This window comes from Martes martes, assembly GCF_963455335.1.
Source record: "Martes martes genome assembly, chromosome: 8".
In the NCBI taxonomy this organism is placed as follows: domain Eukaryota; kingdom Metazoa; phylum Chordata; class Mammalia; order Carnivora; family Mustelidae; genus Martes; species Martes martes.
The window spans coordinates 129,091,715-129,115,424 of record NC_137895.1 but is presented as its reverse complement, the minus strand read 5'-3'; the positions used below and the strand labels follow the sequence as shown (position 1 = coordinate 129,115,424).

The window sequence follows — 23,710 nt, the reverse complement described above, 5'->3', positions numbered from 1 at the left end:
GATTTACACTAAGCCACAAGCGATCAAAACCATCCATACTGACAATTTTATAGGTAAGTCATTCTATTTCTTTTCAAATTAAGTTCTTTTTTTAACCAAGGTATTGCTAATGACACAATAAATAACTTTTATTCACTGAACGATGAATCTTTACTGGACAATTTCAGTGTGAAAGTACTGGAGCAATGATAAAGATAATTTCAGACATATTCTGAGACCTCAAAGAATTTGGCATAAATTCACAAAAGGCTTAACCAAGAAGACAAATAACAACTCAAGAAAATCTGCTAAGTTTTACAAAATGTTAAATGACTGACGAATGTGGATGATATAACTGCACTGGGGTAAAGGAAACCCTCAGACTTTCCAGAGACTACTAAACACTGGCTGTGACCTGACACTAAATCTAGGAGACCCAAAACACCACTGTGGCCCACCAGTCAGAGGAAGGGCTTATGGAGGTCAGCCGGTCAATGGAATATTAGCTCAGGTCTCACAGATGTCCCAGTGGGTCTGCAAACCCGGTCTATGGTCACATGCCCAGTGCCAGAATGCACAAGGAATAGAATTCCTGACAGAATTCCTACTGACAGAATTCCCACTCTGGTGCCCTGACCTGTGTAGTAAGGGCTCCTACAGTGGGAAACACCAAGTGGAAGCCTCCAGAATTGCCTCTAACTAGGAAAATAGTTAACCAAAAGTCATGCCACATCCCCGAAAGAAATGCAGAGATTAGTGCCACCATCAAGGGTTAGAAAGACACAAAAGTGGTGACTCCCACATCCCCAGAACAGACCTTAGGACAATGACAGTTGATTACCATAAGCCTCACTCGATGGTGACCCCCCACTGTTGCTGTTGTTCCAGCTGCTGTTCCAGATGTGGTTTCAATGCTTGAGTAAATTAACACACTGGTACCTGGTGTGTGACTCCTGGCCTCTGTCTCCATCTCTGTCCCTAAGACCCACCGCAAGTTTACTCGCAGCTGCAAGGCCAGCAAAGCGCCCTCACTGTTTTCCCTCAGGGCCCTCCCACCCTTCAGACCTGTGTCACGATTTAATGTGCAGGAATTCTGATGGCCCTTCCCTTCCCCAAAATGTCACAGGGGCCTATTCTAATGATGACATTGTGCTGACCGGATCTAGTGAGTGAGAAGTAGCAAGTATCCAGGCTTATGGGTAAGACATTTTCATGTCAGAGGTGGAGAATCAATCCAAGAATAATTCAGGGGCCTTCTACGTCAGTCAAAGTTCTAGGGGTCTAGTGGTGTGGAGCACATGGAGAGCTCTCAGGAGAAGGATGAGCTGTTGAATCGGGCTCCTCCTACAACCAAGAGAGGAACAACTGTCCACGGGCTTCTTGGGATTTTGGAGGTAACATATTCCTCACCGACCCCTCTGGATGTGTTACTCCAGCTCATTTACCGAGTGACGCCCAGAGCTGCCAGTGTACAGTGGGGTCCAGAACAAAAGAAGGTTCTGCGACAAGTATAGGCTGCTGTGCAAGCTGCTCCCCTCCTCAGGCCACCGGGTCCACAAATCCACTGGTGCCTTAAGTGTCCATGGCAGACAGGGATGCTGGTTGGAGCCTTTGGCAGGCACTAGAGACAGATCACGGCACAGGCCCTTAGGACTTTAGAGCAAAGCCCTACAGCACTACGGCCCCTGCCCCTCTGGGACATACAGGAAGGACAGCCCTGCACAGATAACCAGTCTCTTTTAAGAAACAGATCTTGGCCTGTTACTGGGCCTTAAAAGAGACTGAACACTTCATCATGAGCCACCAAGTTACCATGTGACTGGAGCTGCCCATCGTGAACAGGGTATTTGTCATCTGACCCACCGAGTCATAACACCGGACGTGCAGCAGCACTCCACCATCCAACAGAAGTGGTACGGACGTGATCAAGCCCAAGCAGGCCCTGAAGGTACGAGTAAGTCACATGAACAAGTGGCCCAAATGCCCATGGTCCCCACTCCTACTCTACTACTTCTCTCCCCCAACTTGCACCTGGGGCCTCATAGGGAGTTCCTTACAGTCAGCTGACAGAGGGAAGACTCCAGCCTGGTTTACAGATGGTTCTGCACAACAGCACCCAGAGTGGACGCCGCAGCACTAGGGCCCCCCTGAAACATCCCGGAAGGACAGCAGTGAAGGGAAATCCTCCCGAGGCTCCTGGCCGTTCACTTTGCTTGGGAGGAGAAATGGCCAGACATGGGATTATGAATTCATGCGTTGTGTCCAGTGATGTGCCAGATGGTCAGGAAGAAATGACTAGAAAACTGGTAGCAAGGGAATTTGGGGCAGAGGTATACAGACAGAACTCTCTGAATGGGGAAAAAAATGTGAAGATATACAGGTCCCATGTGACTGCTCATCAAAAGAGGACACTGGCAAAGGAGGAGTTTAATAATCAAGTGGACAGGACACCAGTCAGCCTCTTTCCCTAGCACCCCTGTCCTGGTCCAATGTGCTCATAAACAAAGTGGTCATGATGGCAGGGTGGAGATTAGGCATGGGCTCAGCTATGTGCACCTCTACTCATCGGACTCATCTGGCTACGGTTACCACTGCGTGCCTAATTGCCCGCAGCAAAAACCAACACTGAGACCTCACTATGGCACCACTCCCAGGGGAGATTAGCCAGCTACCTGGTGGTGGGTTCAGTGAAATGGGCCACTCCCATCATGCAGAGGGCAACATTTTGTCCTTACTGGAACAGCCACTTACTCTGGGTACAGATTCACCTTGAACGCAAGGTGAGCTGCTGCCAAAACTACTATCTGCGGACTTTCAGAATGCCTTGTCCACCATCATCACAGGAGTGCTTCTGATCTAGGAAATACCTCACAGCAGAACAACAATGGGCCCATGCCCTTGGAATTCACTGGCCATGCATGTTTCCCGCCGTCCTGAAGCAGCTGGTTCAACAGAATGCCCTTTTGAAGACTCAGTTATGGTACTAGCTAGGAGGTAATACCTCGCAGGGCTGAAGAAAGGTACTCAAGAAGTTGTATTTACCCTGAATCTGTGTTCAATACATGGTGGCATTTCTCCCATAGCCAGGGTTCACAGGCCCAGGAATCAAGGGGCAGAAATGCAAGTGGTAGCACTGACTAGTATCCCTACTGACCCCTAGCAAACCTTCTGCCTCCTATTCCTATAACCTTAGAAACTAGTGCTGCTAGGCTAGAGGTTCTAGCTCCAAAGGGAGGAACACATCCACCAGGAGACACAACAGTGATTCCACGGACCTGGAAGCTCAGACTGCTGCCCAGCACTCTGTGGTCCTCCAGCCTCTCAACCAGCAAGGAAGGGAGTCCTGACCACCAAGTGGAACCTGGACTGCTCCTCCACAATGGAGGTGAGGAAGAGTGTGTCTAGAAAACAGGACATGACTCAGGGCATGTCTTAGTATCACCATAATTTGAGCCCATTAATGATTTTTTAAAAGCCAAGAAGCAAGCATGTCTAAGGCTGAAAAATCTTCAACCCAAGACAATCTTAGGGACTAATAATCACTCCCTCGAATGTCATTGACAAGGTTAAAGAAAGCTATGAATTTAGAAGAGAAAGATGAATTTAAAGATTCATGAAATTCACTACATGCAGCAAAGGATACAGACATACCAAAGATTTAACAGAAACAAAGCCAGGGGTCATAAAACCCTCAAGGAAAATTTCCGAGGCTTGCACCCCAGGCCTCCTGAAACCTATTCCCAAGAGTACATTTAGAAGCAGTGACATCATCTAGAAGGTTCTTCCTCTAGTTCCCCGACTTTCAGAGGATGTGGTTTACTGGAGTTCAAAATTATTGCTTATTACATTTTCATTCAACACATTTATTAGGCAATCAACTATGTGGGAATCATTGCTCTAAGCCCTAATTTATAAACAAAATATTCGAGCTTACATGCACACTTTACATCATCATGAGAAAGACTACCAATAAAACAAATATATTTACTTCCAGAGTTAAGGCCTCCAAATATATGGCATGTCATGTGTTAGTAGCTCTTACTTCCAGTCCATAAATAGAATAAAAGAAATGACCTTGATTTAGAGTATGTGAAGGTCATTAAGTATAGCACGCAATTTCTACTCAGCGAAACTGGAAACAAAGGCCAGTTGACCTGTCATACCGGTTAGCCCAGCTTGAAATCACCTGCACTGCTGGTAAAAACACCTGGAGCCCAACCCTGCAAAACATCTGTGCCATAGTACCTACAGCTTTACAGAAAGGTAGGGCCAAGCGGAACCATGCCAAACAGTCCTCCTCAAACATTTTAGACAACACATGTAAAAAACGTTTTCTAAATTATATATTATTCACATATTTTTATTTTTTATTTTTTTTTTTAAAGATTTTATTTATTTATTTGACAGACAGAGACCACAAGTAGGCAGAGAGGCAGAGAGAGAGGGGGAAGCAGGCTCCCTGCTGAGCAGAGAGCCCGATGCGGGGCTCAATCCCAGGACCCTGAGATCATGACCTGAGCCGAAGGCAGAGGCTTAACCCACTGAGCCACCCAGGCGCCCCAATTCACATATTTTTAATAACAAATAACAAGTCATCTAAAAATAACTCACCAAAACATTCATAGCCTTTACTTTCCAGGTTGTTTCCTGCCTTTCATAGTAACAGCGGACTTTTCAGTAGAAGATTTATTTTTTCTATCAATTTCAGTTTGCTTATTTGAGTTTTTTTCAATTGCTAAGCAAAAAATTAAGTCATTATTAAATTATTCATTTAATAATTAGTTCTAATGTTGCTGAATTCACTTGGTCTTCAGAGCATCATGACTCCATTTGTTTCTACTTTCAAGCACAATGGAAACCACAAAGGCCAAATTCAAATATATGATTAAACTAAAATGTTAAAATTTTTCATGTCAATAAACAGTTTAAGCAGTATTAAAGGACATACGGGAGGAAAGTGTCTGCAATTAACCTGATAAACAACTGATTACTTAAAAAAAAAAAAAAAGCAGGTGTAAAAAGGAATGAAATCTTGCCATCTGCAACAACATGGATGGAGTGAGAATATAATGCTAGGAGAAATAAGTCACTCAGAGAAAGACAAAGATCCTATGATTTCACTCATATGTGGAATTTAAGAAACAAAACAAATGCACAAGCGAACAAGAGTTGAGGGGCAAACCAGGAAACACAGGAAACAGACTCTTAACTATAGAGAACAAACTGGTGGTTACCAGAAGGGAAGGAGTGGTTGGGGGATGAGTGAGATAGGTGATGGGGATGAAGAAGTACACTTATCGTGATGAGCACGGGGTGGTGTACGGAGTGCTGAATCACTATATCGTACACCTGAAACTAATATCATACTGTATGTTAACAAACAAGAATTAAAATGTAATTTAAAAAAAGAAAAAGGGGGAAAAAACACTGTAAAAATGGGCAAAGGAAACACAGGCAGGCAGTTTACTAAAAAAGTAACTATGGCGGCTCAGACATTAAGTGTTTGCCTTCGGCTCAGGTCATGATTCCAGGTTCCCGGGATCAAGCCCCGCTTCGGGCTCCCTGCTCAGCGGGGAGCCTGCTTCTCCCTCTCCACTTCCCCCTGTTTCTGTTCCCCCTCTCGCTGTGTGTCTCTCTGTCAAATAAATGAATAAAACCTTTAAAAAAAAAAAAAAACTATGAATGACCTCCGAGTATGTTTTGTAAATGTTGTAAATGTCTACCATACTAGTAATTAAAGAAATGTACATTTACAAGGAGAAATGTTTCACGTTTTTGAATTGGAATGATTGTTTTAAAGATTTGTTTGGGGGTGGGCCAGAGAGAGAGAATCCAAGTAGATCGCACCGAGCATGGAACCCGATGCTCAAGCTCATGACCCTGAAACCATGACCTGAGCAGAAACCAAGACTCGGACACTTAACTGACTGTGCCACCCAGGCACCCCTTGAATTGGCACGTTTTAAATACCGCCCACAGTTGATGAAGATGCATTCTGGGAAGACGAGCCCCTCCCCCATCCCACCCCTGAAAGTGAAACCACTAGTGGAATTCACACAGCTTTTTGGAATCAGGAAATATCTTCTCAAAACTTTTGAAGTGTGCTTACCTGGAAAGTAAACTGCAGAAATTTATCCTAAGGACAAATATTTATTTGTAAAGATGTAGCTTTTTTAGTTAAAAAAAAATGGGAACAATCCATGCTTATAACAGCTTCAGGCACTACTGTAAATTGCACAGAAAAGTAGTTAATGGCATGGAAACCTCCCCCTTATATGCTGATTTAGGAAAATACAAATTATCAGTGAGTCCATGAAGGTTTCCATCTGGTTATGTATCCACAGGAATACACCTTACTGAAGGCTACAGGCCACAGTATTCCCAATAGCTCTGTGAGTTGTAGGGTTCTGGGTAACATTAATTTTCTTCACTGTATATTGTTTTCCAAATATTCTACAGCAAACATAGCATTTCTTTAAACACAAAGGAGTGAGAGAAAAGGTAGCCATCTATATAAATTCCAGATAAAGAGTTATGCACAAAGTCATCTTTAGAAAATGAGGGAGGGGAAGGGATTATTTGTCACATCTCAGGAAGGGAAAGGATCCTCTAAACACAGAACAATTAGAAAAACCAAAGGAAGAAAAAAGACTGCACACTGGGCAAAATACAAATGTTAATAATTTTGTCAATCAAGAAAGCAAATAAAGTTAAAAAGAAAAATAACCAGGACATATTTACAAAAATCTAATAAAAAGCTGATGTTTCGCATATAAAGAAATCATAATTCAATAAGAATAAAAGGGGGGAGGAAATGAAACATATAAAAAAGATCTATGTATTAGATCTTATATTTTATAAATTAAAATTAAAATGTCCTACTTCATCAAAAATTTCTAGAAAATGGTAGAGTCAAGATTGGAATGCAGGTCTACTTGGCCTCCAAGCAATATACCATGTTGCCCACAGCAAGTAAGTCACTTTTTTAACCACGTTAATTTTAAAGTTCATACTTAACAAAAGAGTTTTTTCCCCCTTCAATTACACATTCTTAAATGAAAAAAGTAACTAAGAGAAAATAAATGAAGTAGAAAACTACGGCTAGTGTTTTTAGGTCTTAAATGGAGGTTGAGTTCTTTTGACATATCCAGATAAACCAAAATTCTCTTGATACATATTTACATGAGAACTTACTTATCAAAATCATTATTAAGTATAAAGATTGGTTCTTGATTAAGTAAAACAGAAAAGGCTGTCACAACTAAGAACAGGAATAGTAAGTAAAATCTGGTTTTCTGATTTTATGAAGGACTCATGGAGGAAGATGCAAATTATGAAGGAAATTAAGAAAAGGCAAATCTAAAAATACAGTGCAGAAAAACATGAAAACATTCATTATTAAGCAATATATACTGACCATGAATCAGGGAGCCATTTAGCCACTGAATGTAGTAGTTTTGAGGAAAAGAAAGCAGGATTTCATTGCTGATTATTGAAAAGGGTAAAAGCAGAACAGCCCCAGCTGAAACTGCCAGGGTGAACGTGCTCAAGAACAACCTGGAAGAGATCATTGTCACCAGCAACTGGAAAAAGCAAGGAATACAGTAGGAATTCAAAAAGGACAAAAACTCTTAAATCTTTTAATCCAAAAGAGTTACATAAGATTTTCATTAAATACGTATAGTTGGGAGACAAATGTTATATGTATGATACTACAAGTTCAATTAGGTATACTCCAAAACTCCTCACTCTGTGAAAAAGGTCAGTAACTCGAACGAGCAGGCCCTAGAAGAATCACATACAGAAGACAAAGTACTTTGCACATTTTACAAAGAATAAGCCATAGTTTCTCTCCTCTTTTAAATTTAAATATTTATTCCACAATTGCATTTCATTAACAACTGGCAAATACATCCTAACAGCAATGCAAAAACTGATTCAGGTGAAAAAAAAATACTTGTGAAAACAATATGAAAAACCAATTCAAAATGGTTATTTCAAGGAAAAAAACTCAGCAAAGCCATTGGTCAGCTACCTCTTAAAAGAGGTAAAGGTAAAATAAATTAGACTAGCTAACAGTATCTAACTATTAAATATTCTACTATTAAACTATTTAAAACACTGCCTTGTCATTTTTAAAAATAAGATACTGCTAATAAATACTAATACAGAAAGATGTCAAAAATAAATTAAGTAAAAAACCAAAAACTGAGAAAGCATGGACAATAAATAGAATACATGCTTACACACACACACACACACACACACACACACACACACCAAAAAATGCATTTATATACACAGGAAAACAGAGGTACCAAAAAAAAAAAAAAAAACAACCTAGCATAATATATAACAATGCCACAGGAGAGTGGGCTTTCACACTCTCACTTATACATGTCTGCAATGTTCAAAAATTTTTTATCTAATTTTTTAAAAAAAAATTTTTAAGACTAAAAGGGAAAGGAAAAGAAAACCTCACCAACATTATAGATGGAACCTTAATTTAATATCCATTCCATTAAAGTCAATATAGGAACAACGTGAAAATAAATGTAAGACGACATAAGGAAAAAATGCATATGAAACGCTGGAAATAAACATCCACTAGAGTAACTTTGAGACCAATGCCATCTTGTGGCAACCAAAAGAAGTGTTTTCCTACTTAAAAGCCAAAACAACCATGAAACCTCTCTGTTCAGTGAATCATTGATAAAGTTCAAATGTAGACCATATCATACATACCAAAAATACAACTCAAATCAGACACAGAAGAAGGCTTAGAAGCTGAGTGGGCACGTTTCCTGGGAAAAGCACTAGGAACAATGTCTACCCCGGTCCACCGCCAACTCTGGCAACTACCAGCCAGTGGCCTGAAGCACGCTTCTCTGGTTTTGTCCTTGCAAGTCAAGTGAGGAACTTACCCCAACCACTACCATTTCTGCCTTCCAATGCTAAAAACAGGATCAAACCCACAAGCTCACCATTCCAGGTCCTGCACAGCTGTTCCAGTATGTGTGCAAGGCTCCTCTCGCCACGACAGACTCCCACATACAGTGCCACGTACCCAGTCTTCTTGTACACCAAACCTCAATGCGTTTCATCGCTCTGTGCTCCAGGGCACAGTCAGCTCTGTCCCTAGGGTCCCCTTTATGTCATTTGCCCTGCGAACCACCACTCTCCACATTCCTCTCAGTAGTCAATCCCTCTCTTCTCAGCTCACATGACACTCACCACACAACCAGCAAGAAGACCAACCATAGTTTCCAAATCAAAAACTGGGTCCTGTAATCTGACAAAAAACTGAGCTTATGAGGACAAATAGGTAAAGTATTTGAAATCAACGATCCAGAAAAGCCTGAATGTATGGTCACCATAACAACGACGCCAACTCTCAACAAAACACTTCCAGAACCTACTGTATGTATTCCAGGTACCATGACTGGGCTCAGGATGTTCGGACAAGATGCTGTCACCCTCTCGCACTGCCCGTGGGCACCTAGGGTGACAGCTACTCACAGAAGGCCGGAGCAGTGCAGGTCAACGCTGGCAAGGGGTCCCTAAGGTAAGGCCCTGAGTCAAGTCGAAATAGGGCAGTAGTGGCCATGGCTTACAGACCTACTGAAGTGCCCCTCGGATTAAAGCACCGTTTCACAAACGTCACCTTCTGAAACGGAGCAGATTCTGAGGACAGAACCCACAGGACTGCCTGAGGGTGGGGGCAGAGAGGACTCAAGGCCGATCTGAGTTTTAGCCTGAGAACTGGAACGGCAGAGCGGGCACTGCCTGTGGTGGAGAAGGCCGCAGCTGGGGCAGGCTGACGGGGAAACGGGAACTCAGCTTTGGCCCAGCTTCGTCCGTCACGTCCACAAGGCAGGAGCATCACAGAAGCAATGCTTCACACTTCTCTCTGCAGGCTACCAGGTGGCCTAGACCTTGTCTGCCCCATTGCTGGTCACGTTCCGATGACCACTGGTCAGGATGGTGTCTGCCAGGGCTCTCTGACTCTAACATCACTCTTTTCCCTTTTAAATAATAAGTATTTTGTGGGAAGCTAAGTTTGAAACTAGGGAAAATAGCCTGTTCCTTGCCAAGAAAGATTATTCATCTATGGATTCCTATCAGTTTGGACTCAAGATTGTTCTATTTTATTCTGTGTAGGGTCCACTACAATCATTCTCCGGACACTGAGATTGTCCCTGATTGGTGGGAAAGCCCTCGGAGGCTTCTGGGTCTTTTTGACATGTACCCATCATTCTTGGGGCACTTCCTTGCACTCCGGCAGTACCACACGCACAGAATGAGCCTGGAACTTCCCCTCCCCTACCCTGCAGTCAGCTTCTCCCCCAAGGAGCCTGGGTCCCTATTAGTGGGAAATTGTATTTAGAAATACCGATCTGGTGCTGAATATACTCCCTGCCGCTGGGGTGTCACGCTCCCAACGGACAGGGCAAGGACTGTAAGTGCGCATTATGCATACAGGTACATATACACAGTTACCTACACCCGCCTTTACATCGAGATCTGCTGCGATAACTTTGTGTCAAAAACCATGAGGCCGCACTGATCGTCCACTGGCAAGTCCAACCGCAATGCAACAACCCTGTTCATCTTCATTTTTCTCCCCTTCCTGTAACTGCAAATGGCCCCCATCACCTTCAATGGACCAATCCCCTGGAAATGATCTGACACTCCTACCCTATCCAGAGCCACCCTCCTGCTTAGGTGACTCCCCATTCTGGACTGCCCTACCTCCCTCCCCACTGACTTCTGATACCCATGCCAGGCCATCCCTCCAGGGACACCAGCCTACTTGGGCTCTGTCATCCTGTATGGGTGCCCTCCCCAACCTCTGACACCCTGTGACAGAGCACCCCTAAACACGTGCGGGTGCCCCTCATCACCCCCAAGCTCACACTCCACGCCGGGATTTCCCTCTGCAGGGAAAATTCCCTCCCTCCTCTCAGACCCTGAGAGCCCACACCAGGTCACCCCCCCGGGGCTCTGATACGTCATGCTAGGACCACCTCCTGCAATGGAAACCCTCCTCTCACCTGCAAAGGCTCGTAAAAGTCTCACCAGTTAGGCATTCCGATTTCATTCTCAAATCAACTAACTAGCCAACAGTAGCTCGCAGAAAATGTAGTTTTTGGTTGCAAAGTTCATCTGGAGGCACAAGCAGGTACAGGCGAAGAGCAGAACAGAGGAGCAAAGGAGAAAGCAAGCGCAGGGCTAACGGGAGGTGAGGAGGCCGAGGAACAGGCCTTCCATTTTGCCATGCGTGCTGAGCCAGCTGTGGAGACCCCGGAGTGCTGCCAACCACTGCACTTAAGAACCTGTCAAGCCCTTTCCCTTTCTTCTCCCGGTTAGCAGGACTCTCCTCCGCTTCCTCCTCTTCGGTGGAGGGGGCAAGGGAAGGAAAGATGGTGGAGAGAAGAGAGGCAACCCCGAAGTCCCACGTACAATGCCCCAGCACCAAGTCCGGATTACTCTGCAGATGCAACTTAATCCACACAACAGCATGACAGAGTAAGTGGCAGCTCTCCTTCACACAAAGAGAAAACAAATGTTTGTTTCTCAATCTCTTCGGACCTGAACTTAATCTTGAGTTCAGAGTTTGAATCCAGATCTGCCTTCCTCTTCCATTCTCACTCATTCTATCACACAAGGGGGGAAAAAAGCAGTGAAAGCCGGAAGGGTCACTGGGAGGCGGTGGAAGGGAACAGACTAGTCCTGATTCTCCTAGGTGCCCTCACCCCTCCTCCCTCTCCCATCTTTAATGTCAGTGCTCCCCCAGCTGCCTGCCTCCACCCACGGGATGCAGGAACCACCCGCCAGGAGAACCCAAAGCCCTCAGACCCACCGCAACAGCGATGGCAGCAGAACTGGTGAAAGCAGAAGGGGAGGTCAGGGCTCCTGAGCCTCCTCAGAAGGAAACGAGGCACAGCCACCATTTCACAGAATGCATTGCAGGGTAAAGCCTAAGTGCTGTGCTCTGGTCTGTTCGTAAGTGACTGATCCACAAATGCATGTATGGAAATGTACCACCAAGAGTGGAGCGCAGACTAAACAGAGAGGAGAGTGGCACACATCTCACAGGTACTTACTTCATCCCTAGAGGATTTCACTGGGAAGGAATTATATCTGCCCTTTATTCAGTGTGTGATTTGCTGAAGCTTTTTGAGGTAAGTGAATTATCTAGACCAGGAAATTAGGCAGAGAAAAATGATAAATCACTGAAGAATTTTCATAAATGTCATGGTCTGAAATAAAACTATAACCCCTAATCCTATAAATTTAAATAAAGTAATAGGCCTAAGTTTTAAATCCACGAAGCAAGAAGAATTCACAATATAAAGTTACAGATGTTTTCCCCAGGGCATTTAAAATAATTTAAATGACCAAACCTAGTAAAGCAAGGTCCATTTAAATTCACTGTTCAGTTATGAATCAAATCAGCCCTATTCAAGTCACTTCTCAGTTGAAAGTATTTTTTTTATTTAAGTGAAATTCACATAACATAAAATTAACCATTTCAAAGTGAACAATCTAGTGGTATTTAGTGTAGTCACAGTGTTGTGCAAACACCACCACTTTCTAGTTCCAGAACATTTCATCACCCCAAAATAAAACCTTGTATTCACTAAGGAGTTGTTCCCCATTCTGCCCTCCCCTTGGTCCCTGGTAACCATCAATATGACATGGATGGATTTACCTTTACTAGTTTATTTCTCATAAATGGAATCACACACTCAACGACCTTTCGGGTCTGGCTTCTTCCACTTAGCATGATGTTTCTGAGGTTCCTGCACGTTGTAGTACCTTATTCCTTTTTACGGCTGAGTAAGAGTACGTGAGAGTATTTGTGTATGTGTGCGTTAAGTGCAGGCAGCCTTTCTCCCTTTCCTCACCTCCGCCCCACCCCAGGCACAAAATGAATAATCTGATACCAAGCATGAAGACACAAATCCGAACAACCGGCCTGCAGTCTTCAGAAGCATCAAGGACAGGGAAGTCAAGAAAACACTGAAGAAGGGTTTCAGTCTGAAGGCAACGAAAGGGACCCGACAACTACAAGCAGCGTGTGATTCTTTTTTTTTTTTTTTTTAAGATTTGATTTATTCATTTGTCAGAGAGAGTGAGCACAGGCAGACAGAGAGGCAGGCAGAGGCAGAGGGAGACGCAGGGAGCCCGATGTGGGACTCGATCCCAAGACCCTGGGTCGTGACCTGAGCCGAAGGCAGCCGCTTACCCAACCGAGCCACCCAGGCATCCCGCAGCCTGTGATTCTTAACGGGGTCCTTTCGCAACAAAGGACATGACTGGGACAACTGGTAAATCTGAATGGGGCATGAGTGGTACAGCCTCAATTTCATTATTTTGATGGTTGTATGGTAGATACACAGGAGGACACACTGTTTGTAGGCATTATATACAAAAGTATCCTGAGGAAATGGAGAACCAGGTTGGCAAATTCTCAAACAGTTCTGGGGCAGAAAGGCTCTTTTTTTGTTGTATTTCTAACTTTTCTATAAATTCAGGACTATGCCAAATAATTTTCAAAGTATCGATAAAAAAGAATCCTGGCATAAGAATCTCTCCAATGTAGTTGTATCTGTGTGATTTCAAATTTTAGTCAAGCAAAATCTGATCAAAAGAAACTTATTGCTTCCCATCCAGTTTGACACCTCAAAAAATTTAAAGGGCAGAACAATCATATATCAGCATAAATAAGCAGAAAAAGAGCTATAGGGAACCTAAAGAATCATCAGACCGTCCACCTGCTCACAGCAGGTAGATGCTCAGCTGCTACAACAGATGTCTGTTCCTTATTCCAAGACTGTCACAGTCTTCTCAGGAGACCATTAAACAACCCAGAGTTTTCTTTCTTATGGCCCAGCAACTTTCCCACCAGAAGCCCACTTCCTGGCTAAAACCTCTGAAGGTAAAATTTTCAGCTCCTCAAAGAAGCAAATTTTAACAGGAGACAATCAATCCTCATTTTTCCATGTACAGTTGATCCTTGAACAATATGGCTTAGAAATGCACAGGTCCGCTTATAAGTGAATTTTTTAAATTAAATATAATAGAGTATTATAGAGGCACCTGGGTGGCTCCGTCATGAAGTGTCTGCCTTCGGCTTAAGGTCATGATCCCAGGGTCCTAGGATCAAGACCCACATCAGGCTCCCAGCTTGAGCCCCACATCAGGCTCCCAGCTTGGCAGGAAGCCTGCTTCTCCCTCCCTCACTCCCCCTGCTTGTATTCCCTCTTTCGCTATATCTCTATCAAATAAGTAAAATCTTTTTAAAAATACATGTAGTACTGTAAACGGACTTTCTCTCCCTTATGATCTTCTTTTCTCTAGCAACTTTTTTTTTTAATTAAAGATTTTTACTTATTTGACAGAAAGAGAGAGAGCATGAACAAGCAGGGGGAGCAACAGAGGGAAAAGCAGGTTGCCAGCTGAGCAGGGAGTCCGATGTGGGACTCCATCCCAGGACCAAGGGATCATGACCTGAGCCAAGAGCAGACGCTTAACCAACTGAGCCACCCAGGCACCCCTAAATATAATACAGTACTATAGGGTCCTAGGATCAAACCCCACATTGGGCTCCCTGTTTGGCAGGAAGCCTGCTTCTCTCTTTCCCACTCCCCCTGTTTGTGCTCCCTCTTCTGCTGTGTTTCTCTCTGTCAAATAAATAAATAAAATCTTTTTTTAAAAAAATTACAGTACTGTAAATGTATTTTCTCTCCCTTATGATTTTAGTAAGACTTTCTTTTCTCTAGCTACTGTATTGTAGGAATGCAGTATATAATACACATAACATATACAAAGAACATTATCAATAGAGTAAAAAGGCAACACACAGAATGGGAGAAAATATTTGCAAATCTGACATTTAATAAGGGATTAATATCCAGAATATATAGAGAACTCCTGAAAGTCAACAACAAAACCACCCAATTCAAAACAGGCAAAGGACTCAACAGATATTTCTCCAAAGAAGATATACAAATGTAAATGGCCAGGAAGCACATAAAATAGTGCTCAACAGCACTAATCATCAGGGAGATGCAAATAAAAGCCACAATAAGATACCTCTGCACACCCATTAGAATAACTATTGTATTTTAAAACAACAGAAAACAACACGTGTTGGTGGAGAAACTGGAATCCTGGAGCACCACTGGTGGGACTGTGAAAAAGCACAGCCACTACAGAAAACAGCATGGCAGCTCCCCAAAACATTAAACATAGCATTTTTTTATGTGGTCCCACCAATTCCACCTCTGGGTATGCATATATCTAAAAGAACTGAAAGCAAGGTCTTGAAGAGGTATTTGTACACCCATGTTCATAGCAGCACTATTTACAAAGGCCAGGAAACAACCCAAATGTGCAGTGATGAATGAATGGATAAACAAAACGTCCTATGTCAATACGAGTGAATGTCATCTAACGTTAAAAAGGAAAAAAATTCTGACACGTGCTACAAGATGCATGCAACTTGAAAGCCTTATGCAATAAGCCAGACACGAAAGGACAAATACTGTGTGACTCCACTTACATGAGATACCTGCATGAGCCAGATGCACAGAGACAAAAGTGCAATGGTGGTTGCCAAGAGCTGGATGGAGAAAGGAATGGTAAGTCAATGACTCATGAGGGCCGTTTCAGTTTGGAAGGACAGCAAAGTTCTAGAGATGGGCAGTGGGGATGGTTGCACAAGATGTGAATGCACTTAAAGCCAATGAATTGTACACTTAAAAATGTTAATCACATGCTATGAATATTGTATCAGAAAAAGCGTAAAACTTACAGCATTACAGGGCAAAACCAAAAAATCGCTAAATAAAAGTATTGGCAGCACGTCTTAGAGAAAACTCAAGTATTTATATTCCCTCTGAATAATCTGAGAAAAAAATGCCAAAGACCGGAAACCCAGTGGGCTTGTTCGCATCTGTACAGCTTCTGCAGAGGATGCATTCACCACCCAGAGGTGCTGGTTCGGAGAAAGCTGGGGTGACAAGTGGCAGAACTAAGGCACTTTGAAATGAGCACCAAAACTAGGCTGTTTCCAGAGTAGCAAGGTAATAAAGCTCGTGGCTACTACAACGCAAGTCCCCTTCTCAATCCAAATGACAGACTCCGTAATTAATTAAAAAGTAAGGCAAAAAGCAAACAGATCAATGGAACAGCGTGGATTACAAAATTAACCCCCACAATTATAGTTACCTAAGTCATGACAAAGGTCGTAAATGGTGCTAAAGGGACTGGACATCCAGGTGGGGGGAAAAAATAAAGATTCCTACCTCAAAACATACACGAAAAACAAATTCCAGATGAACTGCAGATCGAAATGAGAAGAGCAAATCAGTAAAGCATTTAGAGAAAACAGAGAATGTCCTCCCAATTTTGGAGCGGGCAAAGAGTTCTTAAACAGGACAGAGCCAGGACTGACCGTGAAACAATTTCTGTTAAAGTAACTCTGAAAATTAAGGATTTCTCATCAGAAGATACGTCGTTGAGTGTTAAAGCATCCACAAAGTGGAAAAAAAAAAAAACCTGCAATACATATACCTGACGCAATTACCATATTCGGAAAGCATAAAGAAAACTTGCAAATCAGTATTTAAGAGATTACAGGACTAATCTGAAATGGGGAAAGATTTGAAGACGCTTCACGAAAGCGTTCCAAATGACCATAGATATAGGAAAAGGTACCCAAATTCGTTCATCATCAGGGAAGCGCATATACAATTTTTTGTGCAAAACAAAGTAAGAAAATAAAAGTATGAGGACGCGCTTCCTGCAGCGGCTGAAATCCAGAACAGAGCACGGCACGCGCTGAGCTGGCGAAAGGGTGCACGGAGCCGCGGCGGCACCCGGGGCAGAGCGCTCGGAACCCGTCACGGGCCCGCGAGGGGCGCACACGCGCGCCCCAGGCCCCAAGCCCGGGCCCCCGCGCCGCCGTCGCACGGCCGTCGCTCGCGGAATGCGCTTCGCTCCAAGCCAGGGCCTGGCAAGGCGATTCTCAGTCCCCGAGACCGAGAGCCACACGAGGGCGGCGATTCCGCAGCAGAACTTCTTCCCCGGCTCCCGGCGCTGCGGCTGAACGCGGGGCCGAACGCGGGAGCCGTCGGTCCGAAGAGGGGACGAGTACGCGCGCACACACACGCACGCACGCACGTAACACGGTCCCCGCGCGGCCACGGGGACACAGACACGCGCACACCGCGCTGCGCTGCGGGACGGAAGGCGCACACACCGGTGCCCGAGGCCGAGCGCTGGTCGGAACAGGCACCCCCGCGCGACGGCTCCCGGGAGCGGCCCCCGAGCACGGCGGGCGCGGCCCACATCACCGGCCGCCCCCCCAACCCGCAGGGTCCTGAGCCAACGCCAGCGGGGCCAGAGGGCGGGCTGCGCACGCTCGGCTCCCGGGCCCGCCACTGGGCACCGCACGCTCGCGGGTCCGCCGGGCCGGCGTCCGCCCCCCGCGACGAGAAGAGCGCCCAGCGGCCCGTGCGGGTACTGCGCCCACCTGAGCTTCCGCGAGGGAGCGCGGGGCGGGGGAAGGGGAGCGGGGGGACGCGGGGTACGGGGGGGGCACCGGGCGCGGGACAGGGGGGCAGGGGACACCGGGCACGGAAGGCGGGGGGCGGGGATCGCGGGGCGGCACCGGGCGCAGAGGGCGGGGGGCGCGGGGCGGGGGGGGGGGGCGCCGGGCGCGGGGGACGCGGGGGCGCGGGGACGCGGGGACGCGGGGGGCGGGGCGCGGGCCGGCTCACCGTGGATCCCGCACTTGGCTGTGGAAGTGCTGCTCCCGCACCGACACCTCGTCCTGCCCTTCCATCCTCCCTCATGCCCGCCGCCGCGCCGCCCGCGTCCGCGCGCTCCGCCGCACCATCGCCCGCCGCTCCGGGACGGAAGCAGACAGACAGCCGACCGCCGTCCGCAGGGTCGGCCACCGAAGCCCCCGTCACCGCCGCCGCCTCAGCCGCCTCAGCCGCCTCCCCAACCGCCGCCTCAGCCGCCTCCCCAACGGCCGCCTCAGGCGAAGCCGCTCAAGCTGCGGAGGGCGGGCGCGGGGCGGGGCCGGGGCGGGACCTGACGTCAGAGAAAGGCGCGCTCCTCAGCCGCCGAGGGGCGTGGCCTACTGGTGAGGGGCGGTGGGGCCACGCGCCGAGGAAGTGGAGGCCGGAGCCGGTCGGGGACGCGATCCTGGTGGGGCGGCGGGAGCGGGTTCTTCCTCATTGAAGGATAACGGGGCGGCCGGCCACAGCCTCGGTGCAGTTGCTCCCGGCAGGAGGGGATCTTCGTGGCCCGGCGCGGCCTGCAGGCCAGCAGGTCTTCCGCGGAACTGGCGCTCCGCCACAGCAGGTCAAAGGCCAGGAAGGACCCCCGGAAACCTGGCTCCCTTGGCTCCGATGACGGCGTCTCCCGCCTGGAAAGCGTGGACAGCCCTGAGTGCGAGGCCCTTGCCGAGCCGGTGGAGTCCCCGCCCCCGGGAGGCCCTGGGCAGATGCTCATATTGGGGACCTGTTAGCAGACCAAACACGGTCATTCATCCCCACTTTACCTCAGTGTTCTTTTTTCTGTTTTCGCCGCGAAACTGAGTCAGAAGGAGTATTTATCATTTTACTTCGGGATTTATTTCACTATAAAGAGGTCACTTAAATGCTGCTGGCTGTGCGATTTTGGGGGGCATCTCTAATTGAGAACTCAAAGGAAGTGAGAAGATCTAGAAATTGCTTTCAAATTATTTTAATGATGTATCTGCATCTAGATTTTTCAGTATCTCTTGCAATTTTGAGTTAAAAGTTTGCTCATGACTCAAAAAAAAAAAAAAAAAACAATGTTTTTAAGGTCTCCAAAAAGCGTGTCAACCCCATACACCGTGCCTGTGATGCAGTAGGCTGTAAATTGTGGGTAGTGGGAGGACCAGAACAGGTTTGCTCTGAGGGAGTGCCCCTGCTGCCACAGGCTGATAAGAAACCAGGCATGCTTCCAACTGCTTAAATGCAATGTTCACTTTTATTCTTAAAATGTCTCAGAGACGGAAAGAACTACGGAAAGACAAAGTTTCTGAGTCTGTTTTTCTAGACACCCGGATTCTGAGAGCTGGGTTAAACACTTGTCTGAAATGATCTGCATAATTTCTGGGTTAATTAGAGTAAGCAGATCAGATTTTAAGACTACGGCATTTAGATGTGTTCCGGGAAGTAGATGCATTTCTGCTCTTTCTAGCCCAACCCCCAAGCATCTAGTGCTTTCTGTTTTCTTCAGCCCCTAGCCCAGGGTGGGAGGCTTCAAAAACAGCCAGAAGCTCACCCCTTCCTATACATTCTCCTGTCTGCCTTGTGGCATTGCCCCTCCTTCCATCAAGAAGGGTTTATTTTCCACCTCCTTGAATCTGGGCCTGAACAGGTGACTTGCTTTGGCCAAAAGAACAGTAGAATATATGATGCTACTTTGAAAAGCGCTTGTGCATCAGGGCTTGTCCCTTCTTACCAGCCCTGGGCATCTTCCAACTGCTACTGTGCAAATAAGCCCCAACCAAGTAGAGAGAGGGATCCCAGTCCTCTCTGGATCCCATCTGACACAGTCTTTTCTGCATCCCTCTAAAACAAATCTTCCCGTAACACCGCTTTCCTCCCCTGTTCAGTGCACTGCAATGCAGTTGTTCTCACGAAGTGTGGAATAAAACTAAAATCCTTCACTTGGCTTTCAAGAGCTTGACTTTGGAGCCCGACCCCGTCCTTCCAGACACTGTCCCCACTTCATGCCCTGAAGAGCTCTCGGCTACAACCTGGCTTCTTCCTCTCTCCAATCCCCAAGGCCAAGGCCCAGCCCCTTTACCTATTCCGTATCCTCTTTCCTACTGTTCAGAGTCAGTGCTAACTCCCTTTGGCATTCACACCGAGACCCTCTTCTCGGGAAAGGGAACCTCTTACGCTGCGATGTAATGGGAATGCAAGCTGGGGCAGCCACTCTACAAAACAGTACGGAGGTTCCTCAAAAAGCTAAAAATAGAGCTACCCTACGACCCAGCAATTGCACTACTGGGTATTTATCCAAAGGATACAAACGTAGTGATCTGAAGGGGCACGTGTACCCCAATGTTTATAGCAGCAGTGTCCACAATAGCCAAACTATGGGAAGAGTCCAGATGTCCATGGACAGATGAATGGATAAAGAAGATGTGATATACACAACGGAATAGCATTCGGCCATCAAAAACGATGAAATCTTACCATTTGCAACAACAGAGATGGAGCTAGAGGGTATTAGGCTGAGCGAAATAAGTCAACTAGAGAAAGACAATTATCACATGAGTTCACTCATGTGGAAATTAAGAAACAAAACAGATGATCATAGGAGAAGGGAGAGAAAAATAAAATAAGATGAAATCAGAGAGGGACACAAACCATGAGACTCTTAACTCCAGGGAACAAACTGAGGGTTGCTGGAGGGGAGGTGGGGGGGGCGGGGTAACTGGGGGATGGGCATTAAGGACGGCATGTGATGAAGTGAGCACTGGGAGTTATATGCAACCGATGAATCACTGACCTCTGCCCCAGAAACTAATAAAACACTATATGTTAATTAATTGAATTTAAATTAAGTAAATAAATAAAAAGACGTTTCTTCTCCACAGTCTTTCCTGATGATTCCAGATTCTTCATTCACACATTCATCCAAAACTGTGGAGACACAATGGAGAGATTGCTGAGGCGCCCGGGGGGCTCAGTCAGTTAAGCATCTGCCTTCGACTCAGGTCATGATCTCGGGGTCCTGGGATCCAGTCCCGAGTCGGGCTCCCTGCTCAGCGGGGAGTCTGCTTCTCCCTCTCCCTCTGCCACTCTCCCCCTGCTTGTGCTCTTTCTCAAGTTAATACATAAAGCGAAGGAAGGGAGGGAGGAAGGGAGGGTGAAAAGAAAAAGAAAGAAAGAAAACTGCTTCAGTCCCTGCTTTCACAGAGCTTGTAACCCAGGAGTAAAGCAGAAACCTTACAGCCATTCACTTGACCCTTAGCGTACATGTCCCTGTATCTACTGATAGTCAATGGATAAGCTCTTTAAGGTCTAGGGCATCTTTTCCTCCATCTTGTAAACATCTGTGTACTTCCTACAATACCTAATGGAATGTCTTGCGCAAAGTAGACACCTAACAAATATTCCTTGATCGGGAGGCTGCTTGCCCTGAGAAATTTCCTAGACTTCTTCACACTCCGGTATGTCTTCAAGTTTTATGGATGTAAATAATTGTGTGGGCCTTGCTGGTTCTTCCAAGTTCACAGTTCGGATGTCCGTGACTGAAGGCACTGCTTGTTGCTCCGTCCTCTGCTTCGCTGCCACGTCGTCATGTCTTTGAAACCGTTAGAATTCCAGATAATTCCACTCACTTCACTAGGCTTCGCTTTGGTTTTCTTGGTCACAATGATATCAAAGTTTTGAGATATAAGGTGACAGAGACAATGTTTTTAACCTCTTTATGCCCTATACCAAACCAAGCCAAGCAATATTTAGATGTACCCTGTATTTCTCCCAGCCTCTGCCAGAGGTGAGGATTTTCTTTTTCCCTTAGCCACATAGAGCAAGAGATACCAACCAGCAAAGGTCTAGCCACATCCCAGCTATCCCTCCGCAGCGGAATAGGTAAACACACCGGGATGTGCTCATGCAGTGGGATAAGACCCTGGGGGAAAAAATCAATGCACTGCGCCCACAGGCGACAATACGGGCAAATCTCTGTAACAGCGTCCAGCGTCCACAAGACAGAACAGCGCGTGCGGTATGAGTCCGTCTGGATGAAGGTCCACACCCTGCAAAACAAGACAAGGTATTATTTCAGGATACAAACATGTAGTGGACCTACAGACAAAGGGGGGAAGGATAACTTCCAGGAAGGAAGGTCAGGGCAGACAATGGTGGGAGGTGCTCTGGGGGCCGCAGAGATGACTGAGCTCATTGCAAAGACTTGTCAGATCTGGACCCTGAATGCGGCTGTTTCCACCTGTCAGATGGATCCCACGGAGTCTCCCCATCACGTCACCGCAGTGTGTCCCTCTCATTGGCGGAGCCTGGGTCATGTCGCTACACCTGAGCCGCCAAGGCAGAGCGCATGCGATGTTTTCTGCTTCTTTTGTGGGATAGAGTCCCTGCTTCACAGGTTAGGGGCCTCTCGTCACATGGAAAGGGGTTTCTGATATGGTTCAGCCTGAAGGAATTATTAGGTCCAAACACAAAGTTCTCTGGAGACCCAGGACAAGCAAAGTATAAAATTTAGACTCTCTAAAGAAATACATGGACTTTAGGGCTTTGCTAAGTGATAACCAGCCAGCGCTGTGCTGGAGACCAGTTCTCGAACACCCTGGGTCATGATCCCAGGGTCCTGGGGTCGAGTTCCGCATTGGGTTCCCAGCTCAGCAGGGAGCCTACTTCTCCCCCCCGCTTGAGCTCACTTGCTTGCTCTCTCTCTCTCTCTGACAAATAAATAAATAAAATATTTTTTAACAAATTATATTTTTAGGGGTGCCTAGGTGGCTCAGTGGGTTAAAGCCTCTGCCTTCGGCTCAGGTCATGATCTCAGGGTCCTGGGATCGAGCCCCGCATCGGGCTCCCTGCTCAGTGGGGAGCCTGCTTCCTCCTCTCTCTGTCTGCCTCTCTGCCTACTTGTGCTATCTCTCTCTGTCAAATAATGAAATGAAATCTTTAAAAAAATTGCCAAGGGAAGGGAAGGACTACTTGGTATAAAATTATCATAGTGACTCCTGATAATTTATTCCCTAATAGTCGAGGCTGTGAAAAATATTTATGCATAGATAAGGAAGAGAGTGTGGAAAGAGTAAGAGCCCTCATTCTGCTCCATATTAAAGTGGCCTTTTGATTGGTCAGCAAACAAGTCAGGCACATTAATTCTCAGCATCTTTGCTCTCTCTCTTCCTCTGGCTAGAAGTGTCCTCTGCTCAAATACATACATGGTTTAGGCACACCTGGCTGGCCAGTCAGTAGAGCATGTGATTTCAGGGTTACAAGTCTGAGCCCCATGTTGGGTGTAGAGGGTTGCAAGTTTGAGCCCCATGGTGGGTGTAGAGATTACTTAAAAACAAAATCTTAAAAAAAAAAAAAAACACATGCATTTTACTCCATCATCTTCAAATCTTCACTCAAATGTCACCTTCTCAGTCAATCAGACACTGAACATCCCCATTTAAAACTGTGATCTTTCTCTCAAAACTCCCAATCTTCTTCACGCGGCTCCATATTTTTCCCATAAGATTTCATCACATTTGAACATACTCTATTATTTCCTTATATGCAATATCATGGTTTAGTTTCTGTTAGAAAGGACAGCAGAGATTTATTTCTTCTGTCCCAATACCTAAAAGAGGGTTGGAGAATACACAGTGAAGCTAAAACTTCCAAGGTTCTAATCATGGCTTCGTTTTATCTAGTGTCCAGCCCCACCCAGGAGCCCACCAGAGTGGCCTCATACAATGACAGTGCCATCGCCCAGGAAATTCCTAGGGATTTAGAAGCCCTGTGTCAGACATCAGCATCAAAGACCAAACTGCAGAAGCAAAGATGCACTTAGTACTCTTGTCATTTAGGGAATTACAAGAGTTTTAGTGCCTCGAACTGGAGGTAGAGACCAATATATATATTTTCTATTTTATACCTTTAAAATCAAATATTGGCCTTATATAATTAGATAATATTTGAAG

General features: G+C 45.9%; 1 protein-coding gene across 1 annotated transcript in view; it reads right to left on the bottom strand.

Moving 5' to 3' along the window:
- The window catches only part of LOC308347644 (ankyrin repeat domain-containing protein 26-like), a 98,448-nt gene extending 80,374 nt beyond the window's left edge, over nt 1-18,074 (bottom strand). Inside the window, exon 1 of the mRNA XM_080811233.1 lies at nt 17,772-18,074. Within this exon, the coding sequence (XP_080667359.1) occupies nt 17,772-17,836 (65 nt within the window). The 5' untranslated portion in view covers nt 17,837-18,074. The remainder of the gene's footprint in view (nt 1-17,771) is intronic.
- Nucleotides 18,075-23,710: the final 5,636 nt, after the last annotated feature.